The sequence below is a fragment of the Gallinula chloropus genome (genome assembly GCF_964237585.1).
Source record: "Gallinula chloropus genome assembly, chromosome: 28".
Lineage (NCBI taxonomy): Eukaryota > Metazoa > Chordata > Aves > Gruiformes > Rallidae > Gallinula > Gallinula chloropus.
Genome location: NC_140113.1, coordinates 4,410,159 through 4,429,685, shown reverse-complemented (window position 1 = coordinate 4,429,685; position 19,527 = coordinate 4,410,159). Strand labels below are relative to the sequence as shown.

At 45.3% G+C, this 19,527-nt stretch overlaps 1 protein-coding gene across 1 annotated transcript in view; it reads left to right on the top strand.

Moving 5' to 3' along the window:
• ARHGEF18 (Rho/Rac guanine nucleotide exchange factor 18) overlaps positions 1 to 19,202 on the top strand; it is a gene marked incomplete at its 5' end in the record, with an annotated part of 42,197 nt that extends 22,995 nt beyond the window's left edge. Inside the window, 19 exons of the mRNA XM_084276384.1 lie at positions 1,667 to 1,811; positions 2,633 to 2,745; positions 2,882 to 3,022; positions 3,475 to 3,725; positions 4,458 to 4,583; positions 5,789 to 5,906; positions 6,283 to 6,531; positions 7,335 to 7,411; positions 9,356 to 9,534; positions 9,896 to 9,987; positions 10,303 to 10,491; positions 11,140 to 11,277; positions 12,296 to 12,417; positions 12,533 to 12,589; positions 12,973 to 13,020; positions 13,604 to 14,071; positions 14,747 to 15,074; positions 16,761 to 16,883; positions 16,977 to 19,202. Coding sequence (XP_084132510.1) covers positions 1,667 to 1,811; positions 2,633 to 2,745; positions 2,882 to 3,022; positions 3,475 to 3,725; positions 4,458 to 4,583; positions 5,789 to 5,906; positions 6,283 to 6,531; positions 7,335 to 7,411; positions 9,356 to 9,534; positions 9,896 to 9,987; positions 10,303 to 10,491; positions 11,140 to 11,277; positions 12,296 to 12,417; positions 12,533 to 12,589; positions 12,973 to 13,020; positions 13,604 to 14,071; positions 14,747 to 15,074; positions 16,761 to 16,883; positions 16,977 to 17,137 — 3,125 coding nt within the window. The 3' untranslated portion in view covers positions 17,138 to 19,202. The remainder of the gene's footprint in view (positions 1 to 1,666; positions 1,812 to 2,632; positions 2,746 to 2,881; positions 3,023 to 3,474; positions 3,726 to 4,457; positions 4,584 to 5,788; positions 5,907 to 6,282; positions 6,532 to 7,334; positions 7,412 to 9,355; positions 9,535 to 9,895; positions 9,988 to 10,302; positions 10,492 to 11,139; positions 11,278 to 12,295; positions 12,418 to 12,532; positions 12,590 to 12,972; positions 13,021 to 13,603; positions 14,072 to 14,746; positions 15,075 to 16,760; positions 16,884 to 16,976) is intronic.
• Positions 19,203 to 19,527: the final 325 nt, after the last annotated feature.

Below are 19,527 nucleotides of genomic sequence, written 5' to 3'. Positions count from 1 at the left end.
ATGGCTGATGGTGTCAGTACATCCCAGGTGGGAACAGGAGGGTATTTATTATTAAGCCTTGGTTTAAGAAATCCACCTTTGCAAGTCTTGCTAATACCTACTTAATCTTCTCTTCCGGGCCTGTGGGCTTGGAGCTCATCACTTGGAGGTGAAGGGAGAGGACTCTGTTTACCCAGCTTGTTTTAGACTGAGAATGGGCTGTGTGTGTCACCAGGAGATTTCAAACCCAGACACGTACTGGGAAAGGTATTTTCAGTGGGAAAAGGTGCAGTGATGCAACGTTTATGAAATTGCACTGGTGGAAGCTCTGCTGTACTGATGATTCCAGTCCCCTGTTTCAAGGAAGAAGAAATAAGAGACGAGCAGATGTCCAGTATGGGACGTCAAGAGATGTGGAAAAACCTGTTTTATACAAGGCAACACTGTGAACACTGTGATTTAACTGTGTGTACAGTGTGAGCAAGGCAGAAGCGGAGGGAGAGGTGATGGTTAGTGAAGGCACACTGAGGAGTGCAGGCTGGGAAGGGGAACTTCTGGGGATGGGAGTGCTTTTACAAGGGAAGTTGTCAGCTGGTGACACACAAACCTCACCTGGGCAGTGGAGACCCTCTTGAGCTGCTCCAGCAGCACGGTCCTGACGCAGCAGTGGAGGATGAGTTTTATCTGGGTGTAAGACAAAGCTTGCTTGCAGTGGCAGAGCCCAGGGTTCAGTTATCCCTGAGATCTCTTCCACCCCCATGTCCTCAAAAGCACTTTTAAGAAAGGGCAGCTGCAGACCTTGCTGGTGATAAGTTCTAAAGGCTGTCTGGCTGATTCCTCATCTTTGACTTCCCCAAGGTTCCTTTTTGAAAAGGATGTATCTTGTCTCCTATTCCTTATCATTCATTACAGACATTAGTGCTAAATAATTGTATCCATTTTTTATAAGTCTATTATGGGCTTCCATGTATTGTGTAATAGTGATTAAAGTTTTAAAGATCTTTCCAGTTCCCAGTCTGCCTGGATTTAAAAAGCACTAAAAAGCTGCAGTATTAAAATTAAATGTAGCTCTGGCATCTCTTAGGTTCAGTGTGTGTGCACACAGATAGAAATCTCCACGTAGCAGTAAGCATTGCAGAGAACTTGTGGGTTTTGTGTGGACTTGGGTTTTTCTTGTTTGCCATGAAATGTTCTGTGCCCTTATAGGGCAGAGTGTGAATAATCGCGGGGAGGGTCTGGTGTTTTACTAAAGGAGAAGATACTTTGCAATTTCCACACTAAATGGGCACAGTAGGGACCAATTTCCTGCACTTCAGACCTGCTGATTTAGCCAATACTGTAAGTTAAGTGGCAGCTTTACATTTCTAGAAGGATCACAGGTGGTATAAAAACACAGCATCTCTGGGGCCACTTTACTGTGCCCGGTCTGAGGGCAGCCGGCAGCTGAGCATGGGGAATACAAATTCCAAGAGCAGCGGCAGGAGCAACACGATCCCAGCTCATCCTGAGCTGTCTTTTTGTGGGTCCTTTTCAAGGAAATGGAATGAGAATGTTTTTCTGGACAACGAGCTCCTGACATCCAAGATCCTGTCGGTTCTCCGCCCGCACTCGGAGCGAGGTCTGAGAGCGGGGGACCTGCAATGCACCCCTCACTTCCTGAGTACCAACTCCATCTTTGCCTCCCTAGCAGCTTCTCTGAAGGAGCAGCCCCGAAGTCTCCTCCTGGGACCGGATGGCACCCCAGCTCTGTCCCGGAATCTCGGGATGACTATCGCCCAGAGAGGAAACTCTCAGTCTTCACTGAATACTGCTGGAGCTGTTAGTAAATTTGGGTGAGTAAACTGCTTCTCTTCTGCTGCTCCCCCCCCCATTTGCCCCTGCCCCCCCCCCAGTGTGAAAAGAGAAACAATTACAGAACTAAAGCAAGAACTCACCCTGGCTTTCAAGCTCAGAAGACATTCATTGAGCTTTCAATGCTGAAATTCATTCCCCTGAGCAGTAACCTTTGTGTTTTTAATTTAAATCACTTTGTCTTTAGTCCCTGTGTACCATCTCATGAAAAACACTGCATAAAACAGAGCAGTGTTTGAGGATCCCTGTGTAGCTTGTGGCTTTCCTGGCTATGTTTGTCTTCAGACTTATTGAAATTCAGTCATCTCTTCCGAGTTGGGTTATTCTAGGTTGTGCTGGTTCTGACTAGTGCAGAGACAGCAGTGCTTTAAATTGCAGGACACCCTGAATCAAAGTCAACATATGCAAAGCTATCTGCTGGTTTAAGTAGCTGCTTACTTTGTGCCACAGTTACTCCCTTCTCAGTGAAAGTGCCCTTTGTACTCTGAACTGACTGTGGCTTGTCACCAGGTGACTGTCTTTTGAAATGGCATACCACAAGTTACTTATTTGCTTATGCTGCTCTAATTAAAAGTGTAATATTCCAGTGATGGAGCTGCTAAATTGATTTGCCTGTTTAAAGTTGGGGTGTAGTGATAGCTTTTATATCAGTGTTTATGTTAATTGCACTATAAGTGAGGCAAGATGCTTCTTTAAAGGAGTTAGATTTTATTATTATTATTATTATTATTTGCTCAAGAAGCTTTAAAAAAATATGAATGTTCTGTTTTGGTGCCTTGGTCTAACTTCTCTGGCCATTTAGAGTAATTTCAGGCGACATGGATGAAGGGGATTCAGGCTTTATCAGATTTAAGCAGACTTCAGATGATGTTGTCTCACTTGCACCTTCAACAGCAGACTCGGCTTTTCTGGAAGGTATGGAACTTCTGTGCTTTCAAACATGGGTTTAAAGCAGCACTGAGGTGGTTATACTCTTGCTGCTGTTAATGATGTTAATGAGGGGTTTGGTGGGGAACAATAATAATGTAAATTGTATGTGCTTTTGGTCCAGAGGCATATTCTGCATCCCTCCGAAGTGAAATAGAAACAGATGCCCATGAGTTTGAGGCAGAGTCGTGGAGTGTTGCAGTGGAACAGCCATATGCAAAAAGGCAAAAGAAAGATGTTATAAAAAGGCAAGATGTCATTTATGGTAAGAGTATTTGTTCTTTTTTATTATTCTTACAACTCTCTCTGTTTCAGGGTGTCACTGTTCTGAAACAAAGCAGAAATTACCATTTTTTTATTAGCTCCCACTTCAAATTGTGCTTGTGGTCTAAAATTTAGTGCAGGTTTTCAAGTCTGTTACCTGTCCTGATGTGCATAAAAGCATTGAGAGGAGGACTTAAGCAACCCATAGTTTTCAGTATCCCTGTGTAAGTAGCAAAGCCCAGCTATGCAATTAGAGACTAGCTCAATAATTGCAGCTGGGGAGTGTCATTAAATAAGTAGGGTCAGCTGCTATTTGGTTGGGAGATTAACAGGGCAAATTTAGGACCTTCACTTGGGTGATGCCAAGATTGTGGTGAAGAAAGAGGTGGTGGCTTCTCAGAGCCTGCTCAGCATATAAATGATTTGTGATTTTTCTTATTTCCCCTTACCCAGAACTAATGCAGACTGAAATGCACCACGTTAGGACCCTGAAAATAATGCTGAAGGTGTACTCCAAAGCCATGAGAGAGGAGCTGCAGTTCCCAAATGTAGTCATCAACAAGCTCTTCCCCTGTGTGGACGAGCTGCTGGAGCTGCATGGGCAATTTCTGCTCCAGCTGAAGGAGCGCCGGAAGGAATCCCTGGAAGAAGGCAGCGACCGAAACTACATCATCCAGAACATTGGGGACCTCTTGGTGAAACAGGTGTCAATTCACTTCTACCCATGTTGTTGATGTTATTACATTTCTATAAAGCTGACTGTGAGTTAAAGTTATGTTGTGTGGAGATGGGTTGGACACTGGGTTTAAGATTTGCTTCCCAGTGCAGTGTGTGACTCCCAGGGACACACCTTGTCACTAACATGCAATGTTCATTAACAGCTCTTTGGGCACGTGGGTATGTGTGTTGTGGGATATGTGGCTGCAGGTGGCCTGGTTCTGGCTTTCATCTGCACCTGAAGGATGGTAATACAGGGCTGGTGTCCAACCCAAAGGCAGCTCTCCTGTATTTAATGCTGAGCTTCTTGGTTCTGACCGTTTAACAAGACAGTAAAGATCCTTGAAACTGTCCACAGCTGCTCTAAACTTCAGTGTTCATTCCCATATGGAGTGGATGCAATTTCTTTCATATACCACAACCTTTTTTTTTGTCCCTTAACTTTTACTTCCCTCAGTCTTTTGCAGTGCAGAGGCCTAGAAATCCTTCCTAAAATTCTTATGATGTTAACCATGATTCACTGTTTGGGAGCTTATGGTACTCCAAACTCTCTGATGTCACATGGCAAAAATCTCTCATTTCTGGTACAAAAAAAAATGGAATGTTGAAGAAACGTCTCAGAAATTTGTTACCATAAAAAAAACTTGAATCTGAGTCTTGGGGTGGCTGTAGGTATACCCTTAATGATTCCAGTCTTTCATAGTTCTATTTCCTATTAGTTTTCAGGTGAAAATGGGGAGAGAATGAAAGAGAAATATGGTGTGTTCTGCTGTGGACATAATGAAGCTGTTAGTCACTATAAAGACCTGCTCCAAAGCAATAAGAAGTTCCAAAACTTAATAAAGGTAAATGAGCTGAAGTCTCACATTCTAACTCTGCAAAATAGACTTCAGGTTTTTACACTTTGTGTTTTATTTTGTACTCCAAGATCTCTTAAATTTGAAGGAGCAGGGTTAGAGGCACATTCTCGTTATTAGCTGGGTTGATAGCTTCTTGTCTTTTACATCTCTTGAGCTGTTGGAATGCAGAGCTGCAGTCAGCAATGTTAGATTTGAGGCAGGCCTTCAAGAACACCCAGGACTGGGGAGAGGGGTGTTTGTTCCATTCCTGGTGCTAGTGCTGACTGCCCTGCTGCCTCACCATCTTTGCATATTGGCATGCTGATAGATTAAATCAATGATGAACGCTGTTGAGGAGCCACTATACAAAAAGTGGGTGCTCTTAGTCTAGTTTTGCCCACTCCATCACCTTTCCAAACCCAGAACATTGGCTCCAGGGTGGTTTGTTTACCTGCTCCACACTGTAATGTGCAGTCAGTAGGACAGGCTGGAGAGACAGAGCCAAAGTGGAAGCCTGTAACCCGAATCTGATGGCATTGTCCTAAGTATTCATGCACAGTCCTAAGTATTCTCATTTTCCAGTCATGAGTAAGTGATACTGTGTGAGCTTTTTCCAGCGTGACTCTGTACTCAAAGCTCTTCTTAACTGGGTGTCTTCAAAAGTGAGAACCCTTTACTCTCAAAAGAGCTAAATAAGTGGTGGGAGTTTTAAAATAGTCTCAGTCCTTGTAAAGAAAGACCTTGGCACTGTGTTCATTCTGGTTCTTCAGTGTTCCCTCCTTAAACAGAAGCACCTTTCTCTAGGCCAGTGTACTGGTGAGCTTCCAGTGGTAAAAGAACCAGCTCACTCATTGTCAATGTGATTTGACTGGTTGGTGTGGGTCTAGCTTTAAAATTATAGTGCTTTTCTGTGTGTTGAAGGACTGATCCTGTGATAAAAGGCAGTCAGCAAGCCCATGGGCAGTCAGACTGATTTGGAACATTCTCTGCTTGCCTCCAGGTTTAGTTACAGTAGTTTAAAATAATACCTAAAAATGGTTTGCTAGTAAAAGCAATTTTGATGTTGTCGGTTTTGCTTCAGTAAAAGAACACAGGTAACATTGTGGTGCTATCCCTCACTGGAGAGAAGTGTTCTGGGACAGAAAACGTGTGACTGGAGAGGTGAGGGACTAACACAGCCATGGGTGTGATGGGTCTGGTTTGCTTTCTAGAAAATTGGCAACTGTTCCATCGTGAGGAGACTCGGGGTGCAGGAGTGCATCCTCCTGGTCACGCAGCGCATCACCAAGTACCCAGTCCTGGTGGAGCGTATCATCCAGAACACAGAAGGTAGGTAGTTTCATCTGCCCTAGAAGCCTCACAGTTGTCTCCTAATCCTTTTTCTTCTGTTTTTTTCCCATATTCTTTCATGGAGACAGGCTGGGATTGCTTTATACCTGCTTTAGCACTTCTTCGTTAGTCAATGATGCTGGTTTAGATGCAGATCCAGATCAGTCTCACCTCATCAAAGGGCCACATCTACAGCCATGAAACTGTGGCAGTTAAGCCTGTCTGTTCATCAGAGGTTTAGGATATTATTACTTTATTTTTAAGCTTAAACTCCTAGGAAATACTGTTATATGGTCAGTATGGAACCTGCGTGCTCCAGTCTGTTGGTGTGGCTGCTACCAGAGTTGAAAACATGAGTGTTACTCCTTTCTCCTAGGTGGAACTAAAGATTATGAAGAGCTGACTCAGGCCCTTAGTTTAATTAAGGACACAATCACTCATGTAGATGCCATGGTAAATGAGTGTGAGAAGGGGCAGCGCCTTAAAGAGATTATGCATAAAATGGAACCAAAATCAACTGGGAAATGCAAGAATGGGCTTATCTTCCGGAAGGATGACGTGGGACAGAGGCGGCTGCTACTGGATGGGATGCTGTACTGGAAGGCTGCATCAGGGAGACTCAAAGGTAAAGGAGCAGGAAGGAGGAAAAGTACAACTGGGAAACAAGATTTTGAGATTATTTTTTTTTAGTAGCTGTTTATTACCCATCGATTGAGTATAAAATGAGGTGACTGTAACCTGCTTGTTTAATAGGATATTGGAGGAAATAGCACTTGTGCTATTCTTGGCTTGTCCAATAAGCATCCCTCTAATGGTGCATGATAAGTTCCTTATGCTGTTTGCTTATTATCTCCCTGATCTGCTTTCCAATTCAAGAGGGAGGTCTTTAGGTAGATGACAAAGCTTTGAGTCATTCTGGCTTAAATCTCCTGTGGAAAGGCATTATCTTGTGTGAGCTCTGGTTCACACTTCACAACATTGTGTCATGTCAGCCCCCCAACACCTTCATCCTGCATGATGGGAAACTCAAAGCAGGGCATGCTGTACCAGCTTCATTGCTCAGGTGGGCAAGGAGAAGCTTCACTGGCACATAAAACACAGCCAAGGGTGGGTGGTGCTGTGAATGTCTGTGGTTCCAGAAGAATCTGCTGTTGAGGGAGACATGTTCCCTCGTGAGTCCATGTGTAGGATGCCTGTGGAGGTGTTTTCAAGCTTTAAATCAGCTCAGTTTGTATTGTGCTGGTTCTGCCCAGCTCCAAGCTGCCTGTGAACAATCCAAGTGGAAGGTGGTAGCAGACCTAGTATTGCAAATGTTGAGATGTTATTCCCTGCCCTGACCCAAGGGAAATTTAAGTCAAGTGATTTTTGTGTCTGGTCTAGCTTTTCTGCTTTAAAATCAGCTTTTTTTCTTCTCTGTTGTCACTGTAGATGTTCTGGCAGTCCTGTTAACTGATGTACTGTTCCTCTTACAAGAAAAGGACCAAAAATACACGTTTGCATCAGTGGTAGGTATTGCTCTGCTAATTTAATACATTCACATGGAGTATTTATGAAAGTGATGGTAACTGCAGAAGAAATGCAGTTGTAGATGTTAGATACCTGTTAGGATAGGTTCAGAAGGAAAATTAAGTTAATAAGCCAGCCAGCTGTTAGAGAGTTTATACGAGTCACACGTGTTAAACATGCTGGAACGGTGCTTTGAAAGGCACTTGGAAGTAAACTCCCCTTCTGTGTGTGAGTGTGAAGGGAAAGAGTCTTGCATTTTGTCAGGGGAGGTGGTACCCATGCTCACAATGGCCTCAGATTTACTGGGGGCAGAGAACTTTCCTGAAATATGTGCAATAAGCACTAAAGACAAATGTAATTACTGCAGCACTGGGTGGACTCGCATGTGTGGGGCACTTCCACCAGCGTCCTCAGAGCAGTTGGTTGTGTACATTCTGTCCCCATCTTGTCCAGCTGTTGCTGGTTTTGTTACAGCCACAGAGAAACTATTTTGTGTAATTGTTGTCTTGGATGTATTTTGGTTTTCAAGACATTAACGTTAGAGCTGAATTCTAATGGCAAAAGCTATTTTGGTGACCTCAGGGCTGTAACAGCAACCGCTTTTCAAATGAACCATCTTCTAATGGGGATACTTCCACAAACCAGGCTGGCTGGAAGCTGTTTCCTTTTAGGTGAATCTCTGAACAATAGTTCATCTTATGACATGCACTCTGATAGACTTATTCTGCACGGTTTCCCAAAGCACATCTAAGCTCTGAGCAGAAGAGCAAGGGGTTTGGGCAGGGGGAACAAGATACTTCTGATGTACAGTGTTTGACTGCTGGGGCAGTGTGGCTGCCATTGCTTTCAGATAAGTGTGAGTAGTTTACTAAGCCTTGTTCCCAATAAGTAAGAGCATGTATGTGTGTTCTTAGTCATGTCATGCCCAGGTTTACACATCCCCTAGTAACTGTTCTTTTCTGTGAGCACATAACACACAGTCCCTGAAAGCTGATCTCTTCTACCCAGTGGGTTTTTGCTCTGGACTTAGATTGTATTTTTGCCTCTTTGTATGTATATGGTTGTTTAGATAGCACTTCTGCATAGATGAATCAAGCAAGGAGGAGCAAATGCATCTGCTCAGGGACTGTGCTTTCCCAGTGACCTCTGTTTGTGGCTGGAGGGGCAGCACAGCTGCCCGGAGAAGCTGGCAAATCCTGTGTTCCTGCCACCAGCTTCGCAGTTGGGTTTTCTTATCATTCCCCTAGATTAGATTATGCAGTGAAGGTTCAGCAGTTACAAAGAGCTGTTTTCTTCTGGGAAGCATCTTTCTAGGCTATCTACATTGGACCTGTGCTGTGTGAAGCAGGTAGGGTTTTAGTTACTAGTACCCCTCCTGTATGTTTGTTTTCATTGCAGAGACTGACAGCTAATCCGGTTAATCCTCAGATACACAGTACACTGTCACCTTCATTTTACTATTCACAGGGCTTGATGAGACACTGTAGCACCTCCCAGTTATGCTTTTAGCTCTTCTGTAGCTAACTTGCCAGTTTCAAACCTCTAACACTTCCTTTGTTCTCCCCTTTCACTTCACATGTGTCGTTAAGGGGTTTGTTTTCTTTTCACGTTTTGGCTTTGCCTCTTTTTTTGAGCAAAATTTTTCAGCCTGTTCTTCCTTTCTGGGACCAAAGGGGAATCCTCAGGTGCTTAAATCCATAAAACTCAATATTCAGTCAGGTAACAAGACCTCTTGGCTTTGAAATGTAGCTTCTTCATCTTTTGGTCTATGATTGATGAGTGAAAAAATGACAGTGTCAGAAGTGTCATGTGAAGAGGCCATAGCAATCAAGTGACAGTGCTGTGGAGTTACCTATAAATCAGTAGGAAGATGGGGAGTTAGGAACCACAAACCTCACAGCTCCTCTAGAACTCAGGGCAATGAATTGTGTTTTGTTTTGCAGGACTCCAAGCCACCAGTTATCTCATTGCAGAAGTTGATTGTAAGAGAGGTAGCTAATGAGGAAAAGGCCATGTTCTTAATTAGTGCTTCCTTAAAAGGACCTGAAATGTATGAAATTCATACAAGCTCCAAGGAGGAGAGGAATTCCTGGATGGCACACATCCGCAGAGCTGTGGAAAGGTAAATTAGGAGTGGAAGCTGGAGGGATGGATTTCTTGCTCATTAATCTTCTCTCTGCAAATTTACCATAAAAATACATTCAACTGTCCCTAAACTTTCCTTGTAAGACCGAACATGCAATTCTCCCTGTTGTATAGGTGCAGTAAAAACCAGCCAAAGACATTGTTGTGCTTTTATTCTGTTTTAATAAACATGAAATTTGGTTCACCCCTGTCAAAACTAACAGGGCTTTGGGTAAGAGAGGAAGGTTGACAATCAAGATAAAACCAGCTCAGGATTCAACCTGAAGCTTTTGCCTAGGACGTGGTTTAAGTTCTCTACTACGTAAATGAAACATCTCTCTCTCCCCCTCTTTTTCCAGCTGTCTTGATGAAGAAGAAGAAACATGTAATGAACCTGAAGCAGAGAGGAAGCAGGCTGAAGCAAGAGCTGCTAAATTGAAAGATTTTCAAGGTAATGGCTCAGTTACACATTCCATGAGCTTCTCCACACCGGCTCTGATTTATGGCTGCCTCTTTTGTCTTCCTTTTTTTTTCTGTCACATGATGTAATTGAGTTTCTCCTCTATAAGTCTTTCAAAGTAGTGCAAGATTATCTAGAAATAGCTAAATAAGTCTACTAGGCTTTGTATACCCATGAGGTTTTCCCCTTAACTGATAATTGTATCCCTGCGTTTGATGCTCTGACCATAAAATGAATAATAATCTTCAATATTGAATACTTTGCCAGTGATTAGGAAGGCAGTACTGAGTTTGTTTCTCCCCTTAGAGCGTTTGAACATGAAAGATGACCAGATTACACAAAGTCTAACTGAGAAGCAACAGATTTATGTAGAAATGGCTGAAATGAATGGCTTTGAGGACCATTCCCAAGGATCCCGATCTAGGCTGCTTCTCCGAGGAGGTAACTCGGACAGCCTGCAAGGAGAGGCTCTTCTGAAGTCTGCAGTGACAGAAGGTAAGTGCAGTGTGGGAACGTGGGTGTGTTTGGACACAGAGGTGGGGATAAGCATGTAGGATCCAAGCACAGATCCTGAAAATCATCCTGCAATAACTTAATACTTTTATATAACACTTCAGACTTCCTTATTCTTGAAACTGATCCACAGGAGAGGTAAAATGTGCCTGTGTGTGGGTAGAGGAACCTCTCACCACTGGGATTATTTCATTTTTAAGGATCAGCTAGTGGAGTCTTAAGGATGAGGGTATTCAGATGGGTAACTGAGTGCTCTAATAATACACCCACCCTGAAATATAATATTATATGGGGGCTATAGATTAAAATACTCTGGCTAAATATAATATATTTAGAAAGAAAATAAGCACCAACATAGCTTTTATTTTGGAGAGGGGAACCAACAACAAAACCCCCTCAAGGCTTGATAATATAACTTGCAGTCAAGGAGGGGATCATATTTATATGTGCAGTATGAAAAGCCTGTCATAAAGGGCCAGCCAGGAAAGAAAACTCATCTGTGCTGCTAGAACCCTCTCACATGGCCTCATCTTTTAATGTACTTAATGATTGAGTTGTGGGGTGGCTTTTTTAAACTTGTCTCGCTGCGTAGACAGGGCTGTTTACGTGACATGTTCTTCTCTTTCCTAGCTGAAAATCTCCAGAACCTTCTCTTCACTCACTTAGGCAGTGGATCCTGTCAGCCTGAAGATGGCTTGGGGTCAGGACTCCCCAGGAGAGCAGAGACCTTTGGAGGATATGACAGCAGCCCCTCGATTTCAAATAAAAGTAAGAAAGGGACCATTCAGCATTCTTCTGAGCTGCTTAGCTCTTTGCTGTGTTTCTTTGCACAGAGAATGAGATAAGAACAATTAACTGAGACTCTGATATAAAAAAGCTTTGTCATACTCCAAGAGCAAACTTCTAGTATGTGGTATTGGTGTGTTGTCTTCAGCTTCCAATACCAACACTAGAGAGCAGAGTAGGGCTCTCGGCAGTGTGCTAAGGGCATTACCTTTACCCAGCCTTTCCAGTTACTGCAGTTCCACACAGAATTTTAGTTTTATTGAAAAAAATAACCTTCACCTGAAAAGCTGGGAGATTTGAATTCATCTGCCTGCTTTTATTATTGAATCGTGAACTTTTTTCCACTTCCTTTTCTATCTGCACAGCCCTCAGGTCACTGAATCCTTAGATAATATAAATTGTCCTTTTGGCAGAGATGCCTCATCAGTTAATTAATGAAAGGAGTGGAAATAATAGATACACTGTTTATCTCCATGCTTGATTCATGCTTTGATCAACAAATGAAATGGTCTTTATTTCCCTGGTGGTTGATCTCTGGAATACTGTGTGTTGGCTCCGAAAGGCTCTGTGTGTCTGTCATACTACAGGTGCTTTGTGCAGTATGGTTTCCATCCCCCCACACACACACACCTCCTTCCAAGCTTTTGCAGTGCTGCTGCTCTGAATACAAGCTTTCCACTGATGAGTACTGCCTGTTAGGAGCTTGCAGTTCTGGTAGCCACAGATGATCGTTTTTCTGCACACATTGGGGCTGCTTCACTTAAAATAGCATGCAGTAATCTGAGCTTCCTCTCCCTGTTCATCTTAACCCACTCTCCTCAAGATTTTATTCCTTTTTGAGCAGTCCTACTCATGATTGCTGTCTGCTCTTCTGCTTTGAGTCAGCCTGGTTGAGCCACACACTGGGTCTGACGTCAGGTTGCTCTTTATTTCTCCTGCTTGCTGAGCTTTCACAGGCCCTGTGCAGGGGTGAGCTAATCATACTCCATTCTTCTTCCAGGTGGTACTTTTAGGAAGAACAGCAGTGGTGACCAGAGGCAGTGGGACTGTAGAGGCACTGTGTTAAGTTCAGATGCACAACTCCATGAGCTCCCTGCTGATGCAGAAGAAGGACCTCAAACCGTACGTTTGGCTCAAGCATGATTTCAATGCCTTTCCTCACGTTCCAGCTCCTTGTAGTGGAGCAGAACGAACCTCACAAAGATGCAAACGTGAGAGCTGCTTTTGTCTTTTCCAGGGTGAGGGAACAATGCTGGATGACAGTGCTGGTTCTCAGCCCACCATAGAGTCTCAGGTACGTTACTCCTGCTGTTAGGAAGTCTAACAGGAAACAGCTCAGTTATGACAACAGCATGCAAACCTACAAAAGAAACCACCAAAACCCCCTTTGTATTCTTAATATCCATGGAACCACAAGCACATTAACAGCCTGTACCCTATGACTCTAAGGCACTATGAATGCAGAGATGAAAGTCCCATTAGAAAACAGAGGTGGGTTCTGGGTCTCCAGACAGGCATTTCAGAGAGCTGGCTGACTGCTTTTCCTGCCTCTTTGGAGGGTCTCATCTCTGTGGAAAAACCTGCTTCTAAATCTCCCATGAGTGCTGTACCTGTGTAGTGATCAAAACAGAGCTCTGCTCACGTGTCTCATGTCTTGTATCTTCCATTTCTTTTCAGCTTGTCCAGAGGATACAAACACTGTTACAGCTGCTCTTCAGTCTTCAGGTAAACCACTACTTACTGTCCAAGATGTTTCTAGGCATTAAATGTAATGAACTCATGAAGGTGTGGAGCGGAGCTACCAGGAAAATATCCCCTAAAGCTGGAGTGAAGTGCAGAATTTAAGACATGAGGCTCAAGGAGTCCAACACTGGGTCTGTTGCTGTGAAGGAAGAGTTAGATCTCTTGTGTTATGTACTTGTTTCCTTTCTTCTGCTCACTTTGATGCAGTTCTCTTTGCTACTTTGAGCTCCATCTGGTCTCCACCACACTCACTTCTTGAAATTGCTGTTGATACGTGTCTCTGTGTGTGTATGTATTGATTGTTTTTACTGTAACCTTGTTGAGTTTTGATTACTGGATTCAGAGTAATAATTCTAGGTGCAAGGAAAGTTACTTTTAACCTCTGTAACTTGTTTGCTCAGCCACCTTTAGTGTCCTGTTAGCCACAAGGAGCTGTACAAGCCCTTGAAGACAAAAGTCTCTGTGCTCTAACCTGGTAGATGCTGCTGTCTTTTGTTTAGCTGTGCCTGTTGGTTTCCTTTTTGAACCCGTGTACCTCATGCTGAACTTCTTATCCCCCCTCCAGGCAGTGATATCTCAGCAGGACAGCTACATTGAGATGCAACGAGCCATCATGGTAGACAGGGAGAAGCAGTACCGGCTGCAGTCCACCCGAGGCAACCTGCTGCTGGAGCAGGAGAAGCAGCGCAACTTTGAAAAGCAGAGGGAAGAGATGATGAACGTCCATAAACTTCAGGCCCAGCTGAAGATGGAGCAGCAGCGCCTGGAACGGGAGAGGACTCAGCAGCAGAGGGAGTTTGAAAGCACCCAGGGCCGGCTGCGGGCGCGTGAGGAGGAGACGCGGCAGCTGAGGGAGAAGCTGAATCAGGACAGGGAGGAACTGGAGAGGCAGCGAGAGGCCTATCAGCACGACCTGGAGAGACTGCGGGAGGCTCAGAGAGCCGTGGAGAAGGAGAAGGAGCGTCTGGATCAGCAAAAGAGGCTGAAGAAGCAGAACACAGTATCAGGCACCTTCTCCCCAGAAATGGGACAGGTGAGGAATTCGTTCTCTTGGGGTTGTAGTTCTGTTAATGTACTTGTGTCTCAGGTGGTTGCTGTTTTTCCAGCACCATCCCATGCTTTTCCTTGAACCATCATCTGCAGTAGCTGGTGCTGGCAGCTGTCAGGGAGCTCAGATCCTGGCAGTTCCCCAGCCTCTGTGCAATTCCACCCAGACATTTGGTAACAAGAATTCCTTTTGAAGAAGATAGAAACAGGGAATAAGTTCTTTTTGAAAGTGGCTGACTGAGGATTTCCTAAATACAGTCACTGCCGTGCTGGAGGCTGGTGGCTGCAGAAGGTGTGCCACAGGGGCAGCATTTTGTACAGTTGATTTCTAAAAACATTTCTGAGCCTTCAAAATGGGAAGGCTGAGGGCTGATTGAACCCTGTCTCGTTTGGCTCTGCTCATCCTGTCGTCACCTAATGCAGTGTGCTTCTGCCCTCCTTTGCTAGGTGCAGCGTGACGCAGTCTGGAGCTGCTGAGGTTCTTTTCAGTGATCAAGGACTTGCTCTTCCTTCTGTTTGCCAGCATGCTATGGGCTCTGTCTGACCTGTTCCATCTTTCACTAGGAAGCACTTCATGTTCTGCGGGCTGAGCGTGGTCTCACCCCCTCTCTGAGAGGGTGCAAATACCTGTTTGACTTAGAATGCCTTTTTCCTCCCATAGAACCAGATGCTAAGTCATTCTGTTAGCTTCAATGGAGAAGGGCTTGAACCTTCTCCCCCCACCTCCAAAACCTCTGTGAGAGTGAGCGTCTCCGGGATGGATTACCTGGAACGGACAAACTTGGTTCGTAGGGACAGCACCACCCTGGAGAGCCGCCCGGTCCTCGCGCTGAAGAACGAAGTGCCGATCCACCTCCTGAGCGCCACCAACCAGATACAGAAACCAGCTGCAGTCCAGCAGCAGATCCCCACGAAGCTGGCCACTTTCACAAAAGGGAGCAAGGAGAAAGGTGGGAAGAACAAAGCATCTCATAGGACAGACAGTTCAGGTGAGTGTGTTTAAACCCGCTTCTGGTCTCTGCCACCATCCCAGGGAGACACAACTGGAGTGTAGCCCTCTGGCTACCCATGTGGAACCCAGAAACAGCCACGCTCCAAATGCTTAGCATGCTGACTGCAGTTAGCAGGCCCATAAAACCCTTGTTAGGAATGGGTGTGCTGTTTAAATTGGAAACGCAGCCCGAAGCCATGGTGTTGAGAATGGAGTTCTGTAATGCAGCAGCACAGAGTGATGGTGAGAGGTTGTAAACCTGGCTGTAAAACCTCCTTACCTCACTGGGGCGTTAAAGGAAAATGGCTAATGTTTTGCTTGTTCTGCATGGGTGAGATGTGGCTTCACCTTTCCTCCCTCTGTCCAGAGTTGTTACAGCACTGAGTGCTGTGCCTTTCTTAGCACCAATCAGTCGTTAAATACAGGTTTCCAGGCCAGACTTGAGATACTCTTGTGTGTTGTAGGGTTGAAAGGGCTAATTTTTTTTTCAGAAATAGAAGCAAATCCAAATACAGTCACGCTGTCACGCTGTAATTGCTGCTGCTAACTGCTGGCTACTAAAGTAACAGTTGTTGCCAATGACAGACACGGTAAAAACCACTTTCTCTACCACTTAAAATAACCTTCCTGCCAGCTTAGGAGAACAGCCCTGTAATTTTAAGTTACAATATGATCTTTTTTAGCTTTGGATAGGATTCAGACTTGGCAAGCTTACCCAATGCTTGGGCCTACACTGCTGTCGTGGCCTTGGGGCCAAACCTATGTAGGGAGAGGAGGGGCAAAGTCTTCCATGTGCTGTAGAAACTCTGTAATAGGCCTAAACTTTAGGCCCAGACAAACTTACTCATGTTTTTGCACATAAATGAAGCCTAATATCCTCTTACCCTGAATACCAAATGCTGGTAAATGGGAAAATAAAGCTCTAATGCCACATCTCCCCAAGTCTATTTTTAATAGCTCTTTTATATAACGATCTCTGCAGTGGAAATGTACTTAATGGTGTTTCTCTGGAATTTATATGCAAGGTATAAAACACAAATGTATCAGTCTCTGCTCTCTCTTGAGCATTAGTGGGCTGTGTGCTTGTTGTGCCTGTATGAAGAGCTCAGACTAAAATGGAACAACACGTTCCGTACCGGAGGCACAATGCAGTGTATTGAGTGTGGGGTTGTGGCGTGTGAGGAATGTGCTCCGGGAGGAGCTCTCTGCACCCGGGCTGACGGTGCCATGAATTGCTTTTATTGTTGAAATTAAGGAACCATCAGGCTGGGATCCATGTACCCCTCTGCTGAGCAGCTGTGGGACAGATGGAGAGCAGAGACACGAGCTCACCGCAGCTCTGCGTGCTAAAAGTAGCGCCAGCAGCCATCGCTGTTCAAGTGCTGAGGACAGAGATTGATTTGGTTTCCTGTTCTGCTGTTCTTCATAATACCCAGTTTTAAATCTGGGGCTGTCAGGGGCTGTGAGTAACTGAGTTAAAAGTCCTCAGGGAAGAGGAGAAAGTGTTCATGGGCTGGACAGCTGAAGAGAAAATTGACTCACGCACAACAAGCACCAGCTCTTTGTGGTGTGGCAGCTTCCTTGGATATGCAAAGGTGTCAGCACAGTGAGCCCCAGCACGAAGCAGTGACGCTCATGGAGTGCTGCTAGCCTCAAACACTAATCTGTAAAATATTTCCTCTAGCATCTGTTGATCAGAAGCAGCTGCTGCACCCCAGGCTCAGCGGGAGAGAGGAGACTGTCCTGAGAGGCAGACGATCGGCAAGCCCCGTCCTCCCAAGCAACCAGAGTGCTGCGTTCCAGCCAGGTACGTCTTGACCCCCTTGTGAGCCCGTGGGGACGTGTCAGGCTCTGTGCAGTGTCCTGAATCTGCCACCTTCCTTTTTATGTCTTTCTCTAGAACTGTATGGCCCTACGGATGCCCAACCAGAAGCACTTTCATCTGCCTCAGCGAACATATTCAAGCCCAATAACGTTCATGCTCAGACCCTGGTGGCCTCTCAGCCGAGTCTGTTAAACGTGCAAGATGACACCAGCAAAGAAGATGTCATTTTCTTCTGATTGTTTCCATGTAAAGATCAAACTCCTGACACACTGTTTCAAGAACTCAGGCCTCTGTTCAACAGAGAGACCTGACGTGGATGTCTTTCCATCCCTGCCCCGTTACAACTAGTGAGGACCAGACCAGGATTACTGTTTGACTTTGAGCCAGCAGCTCAGGATGAGGGCACAGTAGTAACAGTTTGCTTTTAAATTCTCCAAACAGGGAATTGTATCATCACGTGGTGTGGGTATGGAAATTCTGAGAGTATTAAAGTGCTGCCACTTGCTGTCGTTTGCTCTTGTTGGAGAATGTTCGCTCCTCGTGGGCACCTCTTGTAAACTGTCATAGTTGATGTTGAACCACACAGATTTTTATGTTAAGAGTTTGAGTCCTGGGCCCCAAAAGGGCTGTGAGTTGGTTTTAAATCAGTTCCCACAGGTCTGTGGTCAGTAACGGGGTAATGCCAACAGCACCTTGGTAACTAGGTGACTACCAAGCCTGTCTCCTTACCCACCCTCAGGAGCCAGACCAGTGTCCCTTGTCTCTGCAGTGAATTCAGTGGCTGGGTACAGAGGGAGAGAGTAGAACTGAACTGCTTCAGCCTGCACAGGTCGGGAGCTCCACCTGCTTGTGGGTGAGAGGGGTTGGACACACAACAGTAATGAAGAGTTGGACTAAATGCACATTTCACTGGCCATCAGCTCACCCAGGGATGCCCAGCTCCTTGGAGACACGGGGTAGCTCTCCAGTTAGTGAGAGCAGCACAGATTCCCCCACAAAAACCTCCTGAATTGGTTCAGAATGAACTGAGAGACTTGGGTTTTGTTCTCTGCTGAAGACATGTAGGAAGCCTTCCAACACAGTTATTTATTGTCTTGTTTAATCCTGTTTTCTGCATCTTTTGTTTGTCTGTTCACTTGTTGGGACTTTACTCCAAGTACCAGGAGATGGCAAAGCTGCTGTTGCTGCAGAGGAGCCTCTGCAGCTCTGTGTTAGGAATGAAGGGAATAAGAACTGTTGGGTTTGAAAATGAAAAAGCATAATAATGATAATAAATTACTCACAGCTAAACCTCCGTTGGTTTAGCTGCTTATAGCTAAGCCAGCTTTGATACCTCTTGTTAAATGGGTCAGTCCTTCATCATGGACCGGTGGTGGTGATGTCATGCTCTGCTCAGAAGGCATTATTCCCCATCCTAGGAACTTGCACAGTCATTTTGTTGTACTCTGTGACTTCATATCTCAGCTCTTGTTTGCACACATGGGCCAAGGACATGTGGTCCAAAGCACACCCAACGCCGCCGGTCAGACACCACCTGCACAGGAGAGGCTCTTTTGTGGGGGTATTTCTACAGAATTAAAGGAATTGGTGTCTCAGAGCTTAAAAACTCAGGTTAATAATGTTTGGAACACAGATACTGGGGTTTGTTTCCTATCTTCAGCTCTGGTTTGAAGTGATGCTTGGCAGCAGTGGGTGGAGTAACTGGGTGGCAGTGCCGTGCTGGGTGTTGGGGTGGCTCCCTTGGCTGGGCGAAGGGTTTGGCATTAGGAACGGTTGTGAAGCTGCAGGAGGTGTGGGGTTGGGTCTGGAGTGTGGAGACCTGAGGTCAGGAGGCTGAGGGACACGAGTAGAGGGTTTTTCAGTCAAGGATTGGTCATCACTTCAGCAGAACAGAATAGGTGACGGTGCTGTCTGGTCACTCTGGTTGAGTGGACTAGCTTGGGGCTCTCCTCAAATCTCATTCCTAGAAAAAATGACTCTTCTGGGCAAATTGGATTGTGAAATGCTGCTGTGTCCTGGGCTAAGGAACCTGCTGTCGATGCTGAGTGATACCCTCTCTGTTAGACTCTGATTACTTCAGATAAAAGTTCCCTTTTAAGTGCTGCCTGAGATGGTTCAAACTTCTGTGCCTCCCGCTGCCTCCTGGCTTCATTCTGAGCTGGGCAACAGGAGCAATCACAGCGTGAGCTTTGACCTGCCTTCTCCTTTGCTTGGTGTCCCAGCCTGACAATTACTGCCCTGTTTGCCCTTTAATACTGTGATGTTGCAGCGTCCAGGCTGTTTCTGTGGTTCTGATTTTAACTCTGGTGTAAAGGATGCTTCCTCCTCCCCCTGGGACTGGGGTCCTCCTGTATTCCAGGCTGGAGACCCTCTGTACCCTCCAGCACACCCATCCCATGTGCTCTGCGGGTGCTCCTGGCTTTTCACTGTGCTGTCCGTGCGTCGCAGCGGTGGGGTGTCCCTCGAATTGGGATCACTCATCCTTTCCCCCCACAAAGCAGAGGAATAGGTACTTCTAGAGATGCTCATCCAGGTAACAGGAGTAATTCCAAGTCGTTTGCAGGCAGTTCTGTCTTTCTGAGTAACATCCGGGTGCTCTGCGGATGTGGAACTCGGTCTTTGGTAT